This window comes from Synchiropus splendidus, chromosome 19, assembly GCF_027744825.2.
Source record: "Synchiropus splendidus isolate RoL2022-P1 chromosome 19, RoL_Sspl_1.0, whole genome shotgun sequence".
Classification (NCBI taxonomy): domain Eukaryota; kingdom Metazoa; phylum Chordata; class Actinopteri; order Syngnathiformes; family Callionymidae; genus Synchiropus; species Synchiropus splendidus.
Window position 1 is genome coordinate 3,857,417 of NC_071352.1, and position 12,505 is coordinate 3,869,921.

The 12,505-nt window shown below is 54.7% G+C and overlaps 1 protein-coding gene across 3 annotated transcripts; it reads right to left on the reverse strand.

The window, feature by feature from the left end:
- Positions 1–1,678: 1,678 nt before the first annotated feature.
- Positions 1,679–6,913, reverse strand: pecam1a (platelet and endothelial cell adhesion molecule 1a). 3 transcript variants are annotated; one of them, XM_053852052.1, is made up of 14 exons: positions 6,804–6,913; positions 6,703–6,726; positions 5,735–6,028; positions 5,367–5,663; positions 4,865–5,128; positions 4,514–4,801; positions 4,167–4,460; positions 3,751–4,032; positions 3,549–3,660; positions 3,388–3,455; positions 3,183–3,236; positions 3,033–3,113; positions 2,755–2,777; positions 1,679–1,904 (listed from the first exon to the last, which is right to left on the reverse strand). In XM_053852052.1, exons 1-14 carry the CDS (start codon positions 6,850–6,852, stop codon positions 1,770–1,772), a joined length of 2,265 nt encoding a protein of 754 aa, XP_053708027.1. In that variant the 5' UTR covers positions 6,853–6,913; the 3' UTR covers positions 1,679–1,769. The 3 variants fall into 3 exon arrangements, 2 of the variants coding, with proteins under 2 accessions (XP_053708027.1, XP_053708026.1); XM_053852051.1 differs by having other exon boundaries at positions 1,679–1,907; XR_008413229.1 differs by lacking the exons at positions 1,679–1,904; positions 2,755–2,777 and having other exon boundaries at positions 3,388–3,451.
- Between the last annotated feature and the right edge of the window lie 5,592 nt (positions 6,914–12,505).

Sequence of the window (12,505 nt, forward strand, 5' to 3'; positions counted from 1 at the left end):
AAGGACAATGGGCGACGTCACGCAGAGGAAGCTCCGCTGGGCGGGTACACCCGAGCGTCACTCCAGGAAGTTCTGCCTCACCCTCATCACATCTCCAGCAGAGAGGTTCCTCCAGGAGAAACATGACCATGAGTCTAAGCAAGTCCCTGCTGCGGTGAGGGCCCGGGGCCTCCATATGACCTCACCACGCAGCTCCAGCCCCATAAGGCCAAGTGAGAGCCAGGATATTCCCAGAATGAATTGCAGGGGGGTCAGTGGGCTAATTTTGGCTGAGCCGTTTAGGGCTTGTGCTCCAGATACAGAGAGGCTCCGGTTGCATGTGAAGACACGCACGGCAGCCGTGTCGTAGTGGCATAGAGGGAAGCGTGATCCATCTCTTCCCCCATGAGCCTCTGCAGCATGTGAGCGAGCCGCCTGTAATGGGAGTCCTGCGGGGTCGTGACCCCAGCCTCTGTGCTTGAGTGAGGTGAGATCTATCTGTGGAGGCTCAGGACAGGACCATCCATGGTGCTGCAGTCTCTGGGGTCACGTCGGCCTGCTGCTGTTGACCTGCAGACCAGAGAAGTGGCAGCTCTACTCTGAGTCTCAGGTGACATCCTCTGCTCCTCAGCTGCTGAGCTCCAGCAACTCTTCCTAATGACTTGTGCAGTCCGAAGCTCAGTTCACATGCAAGGGAACAGCGTCGCCACCGTCGACCACTGGGGGGCGTTTTTTAGATCTGCGTGTTGTGTCATGAGGTGCCGCTGTCAGGGTCTTACGTAACTGCAGGTCCAGAATGAGACGTCCCTCGCTAACAAGGACAGAATCCAAGTCAGGTCATGGGATGAATCCACCCTGAGCTGAGCGAGGCGGCTGCTGCCCTCAGAGGAGCGCAGCCTGTCTCTCAAGGCCGTTTATGGGTGACCCCAAGCTCCTGCTGCTCCGTGCTGCCAGGGCAGTGGTGAGGAGCAGCCGAGCTCTCGGGTTTCCTCCGTTCCCGCATGGACTTATATTGTTGGCGACGATGTGAACTCCTGGGGCTGGATTCTAGTTTGTCACAGGCTGGAAGGTCAGAGCCGAGGATCACTGCTCATTTCTTCATTTCTGCCCCTCACTGGGCCTAGAGCCTGTCCCAGCTACACAGGGTGGGGGGCAAAGACCACCCTGGCAGGTCTCCAGACCATGAAGGAGTGAAAACATGAAGCGAGGAGAAACAAAAGCATTTCCAGTCTCACATACTCGTGGGATTAGATCCGGATCTTCGACATCTTCCCAGACTAAATCTCCAGCATAAACATGAACACACTCTGAGAGCCAATCCCCCCAGCCAGATCCAGAAATAGACCTTGGCGGCATTCTGAGACCTCAGGTGGTGAGGTCACAGAGGCACCTTGTTTATCGAGGTAGGATGGTGAGGTTCTGCACATCAAGGTCCTCAGTCTGGTCTCCGCTCTCTTTGTTCATATGAGTCAGGGAAACCTTCAGTAGTCCTTCTGGAGGTGTTACATCACTGGGATCACTGGTTATTCATGGAAAACCAAGAGGAAATCTGGGGCCTGTGACAGTGCTTCACACATTAGCAGTTTCCACACAGCTGTGACGCCTCAAGCCTGCCCCCACTAGACAAACGGCAGAACTTCAGGAGTGGAAGAAGAGACAGCATACAAATATAATATTCTTTATTTATTTTGTTTCTGGAGACAGAAGGTGCTGAGCAAAAGGAGCGTTGCAAGACAGATGACTGTGTCAAGGCACTGGCATCATGCTAATAAATAGTGTCGGAGCTGCCATCAAGCTCGCGGCTCAACGGCGACCATGGTGTCACCACACTCTTCCACTTCATCGTTGCCATCTTCCAGGACGTTTCCATGGAAACCAGGTTGACCCAAGTCATGGTTCAGCTGAGCATACTCCACCGATCCCGTCTGCTGTGGAGAGCATGTGTGCAGTGATGTTTTCACACTCTAGTGCAGTGCTCCAGTCAGTCCAACATCAGAAGCCTTGTTTGTATCTCCACAACTGAGATGTTCCCTGGCCAGAGTACATGGCTGGTTTGGGAGTAGGTCCCACTGAGAAGATAGACCTGATGATTCAAACTTTGTGACGGCCAAGCAGTGGCAGCTCTACTCTGAATGTCTGACAGATCAGTAACAGCCACCTCAGTCTCCACCCCACGGTGATGTTGGCCCCCTAGAGGCCAAACTGTGTATGCAACTTTTAAAAAAATAATCCATTGTTGTTATTGTTGGGTCGTTTTATTTCAGTATTTACTCACCATTTTTAATTTCTCACGTTCTAAATAAAAACCCAGAAATCACTCCAACATAATCGCTTGCTCACAAATGTTCTTGTTCTTGCTTCCCTGTAATTCAAAGATCATTTAGGCCTGGGGTGATTTGTATTGACTGGTGAAACGGTCTTCCTTTCATCTCTATCCAACCTGGTTGTTATGGCGCAACATCAGGGTCAAGAGTTTCAGAGTTTCCCCTCAGACCCCAGCAGTGCCCCCTGCTGACCTTTCCCAAGCCCATGTGACCCCACTGAAGGAGAAGCGGCAGAAAATGTAGGAATAGCAGCGTTTTTGGGGAGTCCAGGAGGACGACAGGCAAAAATGAAAACTGCTGAGTCATGTCTTTAAAAAGTCATGAGGAATGTTAAAAAAATATGTCCTACATGGCGTTCGAGAGTCAAGTAGAGCGAGTGAAACTTTAATGTCCTGGAACGGAACGCGGAGCGCAGTTACTGCTCATTTGTCATCGAGAGTGTCCTACTTACCGCGTCGTCCTGCAGCGAGACGCCTGCAAACACAAACCGCAGGGTCAGGAAATTGCTGCTGCGGTCGGATCATGCATGAACAATGGACCTTCCAGAGAATGAAACAATCTCATCTCAGCAGAAGCCTGTTGGAGCAGGAAGTGGCGGGACACCTGGCGTCCCCACGTCAGGCCTCCTGCCACCTTCCTGCTCCAACAATACTCGGGCTACCGACCCGCTTCCTGCTGCTGATCCGGCGTGGACCTGAGTCAGGTCCAAGGGGTTGGTCATAGTCTCACCTCCATGGGGATCGCTCTGCATCTCGGGGTGCTGTGGGCGGGGCCTGTCCGCGGCTCTCTCGCTGGCCTGGTCGTCCGACTCTGCACAACAACAGCACAGAGTCAGAGGTGGACCTGCTCTGAGACAGCGGCACCACTGGATGCCCTCACCTGAGCCAGACGTGTGCTCGCTCCACACACTCTTCCCCATGATCCCAGGAGTCACTGCGAAAACACAAGCCATGAGTCGTCACACACTCCCTCATCAGGCAGTAGGTGTGTGAGCTCCTGAGGGAAGCAGGCTCTGCGCTAACTAGCTTAGCCTGCTACAGTCACACGTGACAAGGTCACAGCCAAGAAAAGAGTCCGGCCTTACCATTGGCGGCCTGGTTGACCTCGGCCTGTGTCAGACTCAAGCGCTCCACTTTGGTGCCGGCCGACTTCCTGAGACGCAGACACAGTCAGCATTTTAAAACAGGACGTCCGTGGGCGCCCTGGGAACACTGATGTCTGATAAGCAGGAAAAGAGCGACTCACACTGAGAGCTGGCGTCTCCTCCTCCTCCTGAAGACCAGGGCGAGGATCAAGACCAGCAGCAGCAGAGTGCACATGATGGCGATGAGAGCTTTCTTCCAGCTGGCCATCGTCACTGCAAAGCACAGATGCCATCCGCAGGATCAGCTTCAGAGACCGTCATCTTTGACCATCCTGTGCCAAACCCGTAGAGGAACTCGCTCACCTCCCACCTGGACGGTTCTGCTCTGCTTGGACAGCCGGGCTGGGTTGCTGCAGACACAGTAGTACCCTCCTCTGTCCTCGGGTTTGACCGCTGAGATGATGAGCGACGCCTTCATCTGCTCCTCCGTCTGGGAGTGGAGGGTGTTGAGCGTCTCGCTGTGGTGCCAGCTGAAGCTGTAGGGAGGAGTGCCTTTGTTGACGCTGCAGATGAGCGTCAGGGCGCCCCCCTCCGCCACATGCCCGCTGCTGGGCAGCAAGGTCAGCACGGGTTTGGACACGGGTTCTGAAGAGACCAAGGAGACATCTGTGAAGGAATCTGCTGGTTCCCAGGTTAGCGGGTCACGCGGTGCGGGGCTCCCTGGACCGGTGGAACAGCGGCACGTATGGGCTTCGGACAAGCCTGAAACAACTGCTCACCAATGATTGTGGTGGAGCTCAGGAGCATCTCTCCGGAGCCGTTCACCGGAGCCCTGGTGTTCTGAGCTTGGCACAACAGGCTGCTGATGTCAGAGCTTCTGTAGACGGCCGTGGTGCTGAACACGGCCCGTTCCCCCGGGCTCCTCACCACCTGGCTCTCTGGTGCTCGGTCGGGGCCCAGGAGTGTGTAGGTGATGGGCATCGTGCCGCTGGAGCTGTGGCAGAGCAGACGGAAGGGCTGCCCCAGCACCAGCGTGCCTCCCACCACAGCCAGCGTGGGCCTGGACACTGGAACTGACAAGACGGGGTCAGCTGGGGCGGCGGCAAGCATCACCGTTCACACTCACTTTTGGCTTGGACCACCATCACCGGACTGTCTTTCTGGAAGTTGTGGCCTGGTGTCAACGATGGAGCCGTGGCCCGGCAGGTGTAGTTCCCGTTCAGACCAGGCTGAGCCACTGAGCTGTATGTGGCCGAGCTGCTGATCTGCACGTTGTCTTTGAAGATGGAGAAGTGCATGGTTTCGTTGTTGATCCTCTCAGGAACTAAGATGGTGACGGAGCAGGTCACTTTGAACTTGTCTCCTTCGAATATGGTTATGGGCTGCATGATCAGGCGAGGCTGGGAAAACAGGCCTGCGGGGGGTGGAAGTGAATCAGTGACTGATGATCCCAGTGACTCATGGCTCTGGGACTCACTCTTGACTGTGATGGTGGTGTAGGTTTCCTTCTGCACGTTGCCCCACTGCGCTTTGCACACCAGCTCGCCCGAGTCACCCTCCTGAGCCCGGAGACGGTGGTTGAGACTGACCATGGCTCTCTTCAGGATCTGCCCGTCCTTGGTCAGGAACACCTCCACGCCCTTTGGGGGGTTGACCACTTTGCAAACCACCTCCAGGATGTCGCCCTCATAGATGTTGGGTAAGGTGTAGAGCACGTTCATGATGGGCGTGATGTACAGACCTGCAGGACAAAGCCCATCAGTCACACCTGCGAGGGATGGACTCTGTGACGGGAGGGGGGGTCGAGGGAGCTGAGGCCCAACACTTCATCTGGCTCCAGCTGGGCGGATGAGCCTGTGCTGGAGGACGGCGCTGGTTCTGGCTGAACGTGTCCTCCAGCAACAGGCTTCTCTAACTATCCATGTGTTCCTCTCTGGTGAGCTGGAGCTCAGCGTGTGCCCGTGTACCACTGTGCTCACCTCGCACCAGCACGTGAATCTCGTTGCTCTGGTTGGATCGTCTGTTGCCGGAGACCAAAGCGATCTCATAGTGGCAGAAGAGGACGCTGTCGCCGACCTTCCTGAGGACCAGCATAGTCTGTGAGGAGGTCCCTGAAGTGGCTGTCTGCTTCAGCAGCCGAGTCTCTCCGCTGCTGTCCCTCTCATGGAACTGGAAGACCAGGTTCCCCCTCTCGTCCGGAGCGTTGCAGACGGCCTGGAACTCCTCGCTGTCGTAAAGCGTGCTCTTGCTTATGTTCAGAGTCGGGACCTGGAGGCCTGAGGAGAGACACCCAAACACTCGGCCTACTCAGTGGGCGCCAACGTGGCGGCAGCAGCGCGACTCCTACCTTGGACGTCGAGTTCTTGGCTGAAGCTGCTTTTGCTCTTATTCCCGACCGTGACCCGACACTCGTAGCTGCCCGAGTCGGCCGCCCTGGCAGGGGCGAGTTGGTACTCGGCGGTCTCCTCGTGTGACGTGGTGGAGTGCAGGAGCACGTTGTCTCGTGTGAATGCAAAGTCGTACGTCAAGCTGAAGTTTCTGTAGCGGCTGACGATGATGCGGCATTTGAGCGTCACAGCCGTGCCGCTTGGAACCGTGGCGCTGGGCAGCAGCGTCAACCCAATGCTGTCAATGATGTAAGCTGGAACACACAACCAGGACATTGGTGTTGCGACACTTCCACTTGGTCCTGTGCTCGTTCTGAACCCGGACTCCCCCGGAACCGGTCGTGGCCAGTGGTCACACGGGTTCTGATCGGGTACAATAGTTTCACCCAAAAAGCAAAGTGTATCAAAGATCGTAAGAATGATCTGGGGTCCATTTGTTGCCTCTCTGCTCTGGTGTGTGTTGTCGCTCAGATCACTGGAGGAGATTCATTCACCACACCTCGCCCTCCGACTCCCTCTGCACAGGTCACTGACTCGTGAGAAACAACTCTGACACCCAGCAAGTCCTGTCGCCTCGGACAGCTACTGATGATGACGACGATGAAGAGTCCCTCCTCCTCTGATCGCGCTGTGCTTGCAGCTGGGAGTCTTCCTCAAGGGCAGCAGTGAATGGCCAGCAGGCATCGGCCTCAGTGTTAATAAAAGCAACATGGATGTTTGAGAGCGAGGTTCTGCCCGACCCTCGAAAGGCTCTGACAGAAGCTCCTCACCAACTGAGAACCAACTGGAGTGAAGCTTCTCTTCGTGTAAATCCATCCCTTTATTGACCAACACCATGTGGGGACCACAACCTACAGGCCATGCAGCAAGAGAATAGAGAATAGCAAAGCCCCCCGGAGCCCACAGAAGCAGAAGCCATTGTACTCACACGGCTGCACGCTGGAACACTGCCCTGGTGGTGGAGAGAAGGGAGACATGAGTCAGAGCAACCGTGACAAGAGCTCCGTCCTCTGACGGCCTGGTCCTTACAGAGGCAGACGAGGAGCCGCAGTAGAGACGTGGGGGGCCTGGTGTCCATTCTTAGCGTGTGAGACGCAGCTGCGGACGGTGAGGGCCAGAGGAGGACGTGGGAGGGCCGCAGGAAGAGCCGGAGCACTGAGGGAGCTTGTTCCTCTGCTTATCACACATTCTCCCAGTGTAGCCAGGAAGCCCGGCCGCTTCCTCAGGAACACACGCACAAGACGCACACACAATGACCCGCGGGCCGCACTCTGCTCGGACCCGCGCCTGGCATACATGACGCTTCAAGGTTGCGCGCAGCGTGTTTGGACCGCATCTGCTGAAGACCGGGGCTCGGATCTCCTCCCTGGTGCCGTGGAGTCCCGCGGAGACGGAGATGATGGAGCCGCTGAATCATTCATGGGGCAGAAACTCCCAGCTTAGCGGTGGCTGAGCTTCACTGATGTTTAATAGATGATGTGCAGGGAGGTGTTGCAGGTGGGGCGGGGGGGGACTTCTCTCTGTGGCTTTATCATGGCTTTTGTCCAACCTTCTTCCTCAGACACACTCATCTCTGAATCTTTTGACTCTGACTCATCACGTGACCTCTACTGCCTCCTAAGGCACATTGCTGTCCACCCTGCTGCACTCTCTTCTTCACCACCTCTGACCTCTGTCCATGCCTCTGATGACTGATCCCAACTCTTTCCTGCGACTTCCTCCTCCTCCTCACCCTCCGTCTCCACCTCGTCCTCCCTCTCGTCCTCACCCACCTCCTCCTGCTTCTCCTCCTCCTCACCCTCCTACACCTCCTTCTCCTTACCCTCCTCACCGTCCTCCTCCACCCCTCCCCTTCCTCCTCATCTTCCTCCTTCTCCCCCTCCTCCTCTTCCTCACCCTCCTCCTCCTCCTACTCATCACTCTCCTCCTCCTCCTTACCCTCCTACTCCACACACGCTCCATTCCTCCAGCTTCTCTTTCCTCACAGCCTCAGACATCACCGTCCCTCCTCCACGAGCATCATTTTTATGTTTCTTGTTATGATAATATTATTACTGCGTATTAGTATGTATTTATTTGTGCATACATAGGTGTCTTCTCGACAGTTCTCTCTCTCTTTCAGACCTCTTGATGGCTCTTGTGAAACAGGGCTGATGTAGCGCCGCTCATGGCCATGGGAGGGCGCCAGAGATCAACTGAACGCTCGGCGGCAGCCACGCTGCAGATATCCATCACCTTTATCTGTTCATTGATGAAACTCTCCGTTTCTTCCTCTGCAGCAGCGTTAATAAGCCCGGAGCAGCGGTGACCTTGGTGTAAGATTTAATTCTGTCAGTGACACATTATGAGTTATTACAGTTGCTATCCCAAAGAAAACAGCCTGGTTAATCGAATCGCGCCGCAAGTTTCCACCGGCAAACTCCTCCAAATGAGTCCAGTGATTATTGAATTATGGCCTGCATGATTACAAACATCTGCTGGAGCTGCACAGCACATTTGTTCGCGCTGCAGAGGAGAATCCATTAGAGAGCGCTGGGCTGTCTTGAGAAGCTTCTAGAAAAAAGGGAATAATGCGGGCGGCTTTCTGCTGGAGGGAAGGCGTCTCTGGCTTGGTCCTGCAGTGCTGTTATCTAACTTTTAACTCCTTCATTCCTCTCAGCAGGAAACTGCTTCCTCCTGGCTCCTCCTCCTCTAGCTGCTCCTCAGCCAGAGTGAGGCTGGACTCTGATGCTCTGATGGATGTCAGACCCTATGGGATCAAGACATGTCTGAGTGAGTCCAACAAACCCAGTGGATGTGAGTCACTCAGGTTGTGGTCCTGTTTTGATTCAGTGATGGATCCTCGCTCATGATCTTTTGGCTGAAGGAGAGAGGTGGGTTCGTAATCTGGTTTTCAGCTGAGGACAAAATGCGTCACGAGTCGTCCGGTGTTGTCGGAGGGTTGCGTGATGATGAGGCGACTTATGGCGGCGGCGGCGACTGACGGCGACGGCGGTGCCACAGACTCCGTCAGGTCGCAGGCTCCAGCCATGGCCTGCGGCGAGCGCTTGCATCAGCCGCCGGCCATGGCCCTCTGTGGCAGACTGACAGGAACAAGCTCCACTCCCACGCTACACCATGTCTGTGGTTTCTGTGTGACTGCAGGGGCAGCTGACTGTGACAGCTACAAGGCTCTGCTGCGGCGGGCTGAGCCGGCGCCACTCACCCGACACACTCCTCCGTGCATTGGATGGCGGGAGGAAACCGGAGTGACAGAGACTCGGCCTGTTGATACACATCTGCGTGTTGTTTTAGAGTTGTGAGTCGAGGAAGACGAAAAGATGAGCAAAAGCAATTGAAACTTTATTTGGGCCTATGGGAAATGTTGTGGGATAATAAAGCTCTATTCCGAGAAACAGGATTGGAAATGTGCGCCGGCTCACGGGCAGACGTCTTCCGGGTCTAATTACCAGCAATAAACTTCGGCTTTGTGAAAGATTTAGTCGGAGCGTTATGGTTTTAGGGAAGTTCGGGGACATTTTAATAAAAACAAATGAATACAGCTGCAGGCTCGGAACATCCGGGCACCCTGGTGGTCACAGCACCACACTGCAGGTTCCACAAGTGCGATAAGGTCGATGAGCGTTGCAACCCATCCTGACTCCCATGGCGTCACATATTGACGCCGGGAAAAGTGGACTTTTGCGTCCGATACTGACGAAAAGGGCAGCCTGCGGTGTAGCGAAGCACTTCCGCGTCCGTCTTTTCACGTGTCAACATGCGACAAAGGCTGCCTTTTTGTCAGTATTGGACGCTGAAGGCAACTTTCCCAATGTATGATGCCCTGGGAGTGAGGATGGGTCGCAACTGTTTTCTCCTCCAATGAGCGAGTTGTTAGATGAAGGATGGACAGCCTTGTGACCTGCCATCACTGCTGCTCAGTCAGGAGTGTTGCACACATTGTTGTGTTGCCCAGTCCCTTCAAATAAACAACGTCAAGTTGTTCTTCGACTGAGGATCCCAAGTGTTGCCGACTGCAGTGGCACGGAGCCGTGTCTGGCCCTGAGCTTTTCACCCCTGGGACTCGACAGTAGGTGCTGAGGAGTGACTGATGAGTTGCGCAGACCTGATGGTCAATGCTGCTGCTGCCATCACGTGCGGACAGACGGACGGACGCCTGCACCAGCGGCCGACTCCACAGAGCCACTTCACGGTGATGTGTCTTGACATGCTCCTGCCAGCTGTCCTATGAGTCCTATGAGAGCCGGGCTGAAGCAAGATGTTTGCCCTGCAGGAAACATTCCCAGGGTTGGACACGCTCAGGTGTTTCCGACAGCTCACCTGTCCCATCCAGCATTCAGCAGCATTTGGAGGCTCGTGCTGCGCTTCTTTGGAAACATCCCCCCCCCACCTGATCAATAATGGATGATCTGAAGATCTCTCACGGGAGAAGCTCAGGCAGGGACATTGTTCTGTGGTGCAGAAGGAATCTCATTGGAGCAGCGCCGCTCTCATCGCGTGCTGCTGCCCCAGGCGACGGCAGGTTGGCGGGTCGACTCATCAGACTCGCCGCAGGAGGGCACCTCTGTGAGACTCTGCCCCTCTCCCCTCACCGTCCAGCGATGCTCTCAGAGAGCAGAGAGCACTTTGGTTTGGCCCAATGATTCGTACCAAGTGTTCATGAACAAGGAGAAACATCCTCCATCGGAATGATAATGGATTTATTTGAATCGTTTTATGCATTTATTTCTTAAAAAAAACCTCATTTCATATATTTTTATGATATTAAATCATATTTTTTTCCTGAAAAAAAGACATTTTTCCAAACAACAAATATCAAATGCTTCCACCACGTAAGCAGTGGGAAGCGCCAGTAAACTCAGCACTGCTCCGCTCGGAGCAGTGGCTTAGACGCAGAGAAGGACCTGACATTTCCATGGACTTCCACAGGAAATGCCAATAAGCTGCACCGTTTCAAGGCAAATACCAGCACACGGGAGACAAATGTCTGGAGGAGGGGGGGAGGTGACGGGGGGAGGTGACGGGGGTCGCCGCTTCTCACGGCAAGTTGCACCAACTGTTACACAGCTCCGCCTGTGAAGGATCGAGAACTGATGCTCCGACTCAAATACAAAAGCAAAGTTTGTGATTTCCATCTGAAGCATCTGAATGTTGGCGCCACAAGGTGACGGACAGAGAGACGCCGGCGCACGAGTGTGAAGAGCTGGTGGAGCCAGCTGTCAGCAGAGGTGAGCTGAGAAGCTCCAGGCTCAGAGAGATCCACCATTCCTCAGCTCCCATTGTGTACTGCAACAGTACACAATGGGCCTGAATCAAGAATCTTTGATGAAACAAAACAGCCAACATATACGGCAGTGACCTGAATGCCTCCTGCGGCCTAACAAAGATGGCTTCCACTGACATGTCAACCTTCTGAATATGCCCCATAATACATTGCAACATTGAGCTCCTAGAGCAGCTGAAGGCTGATGAGTTGAGAGGGAGGTGCCAAACTCAACTATGCAGGGGCCACATGTTGCAGGCCTAGCAACGTCATCTCTGCAGGAGTTCAGTCCATTACAGTGGATCGGAAGGAAGAGTCCAGACTCTCTGAGGTCCTGACTCTCTGAGGTCCAGACTCTGTGAGGTCCAGTCTCGGGGAGCACCGGTGCCCTCCGGGGGCCAACTTAATCCCAGCCTCCCATAATGCACTGCAGGCGGGCAGGTGAGGCAGAGGACTGATCTGTTGCAGCAGATCTGAAAACCAACATGCCACTGAACCTGTGTTGAGAATATTCCTCACATCAGTTTCATCACTTTGACTCAGCATGTCATCACTCACGTGCGCTCGCTGCCTTCGCCTGAAAATTGAAGCCCAAACGAGCAGCGGGAGCCGCTCGTATAAAGAGCGAGCAGTGGCGGCGGCCCCTCAATCCTTATAATGACTCCTGAGAAGAGGAACACGGGCGGGAAAGACGGATGAAAGTGGTGAACGGAGGCGAGAGTCTCCACACGGGCCGGGACAGTTCCCCTCCCCTCCACTGGGGGCCACTGGCTCCCCGGTGCAGTCGCAGTACAGTGGTGCCGCTGGCCTTGGTGCTGAAACTCTTTGGACTGTGATTCATTCCACAATGATTAAATAGCATCTTTCAAGCTGAATGTGATGAAAGTGTTGCCATGGCAACGGCTCTGGGAATAATGAGCAACTCACTTTGCTTTTGTCAGATTGGTTTGGATGGAGAGAGACAGACACAAGGGTGAGGTGGGGCTGGGGGGACTGGCGAGGCAGGAGAGTTTGAGGCTGAGACCTGCAGAGACGGTGTTGAGGGCGTCGCAATGCTATGACTCCACTGTCGAGTGAAAACTCTCCTCTGAAAGACAAAGTATTGGAATAAAGAATGAGATCCTGAAAGTGAATTTCTCTCAGCCGACCCATGCTGGTTCTCCTCAGGGCTCCAGGGATCAGCCTTCACTCGGGATCTTTCAACTTCGGCTCAGATTTGGTCCTCACAAAGAGGCGTGTGGCACGGGGGGAGTGTGTGGGAGGGTGGCAGCACCAGGGAGGGACACGCTGCGGCGGCATCCAATGAACTCAGGAGCTCTTCTGTCTCTGATCGCACACACACACCTGCCTCAGTGACACACACCTGTCTCAGTGACACACACCTGACTCAGTGACACACACCTGCCTCAGTGGCACACACCTGACTCAGTGACACACACCTGCCTCAGTGTCACACACCTGCCTCAGT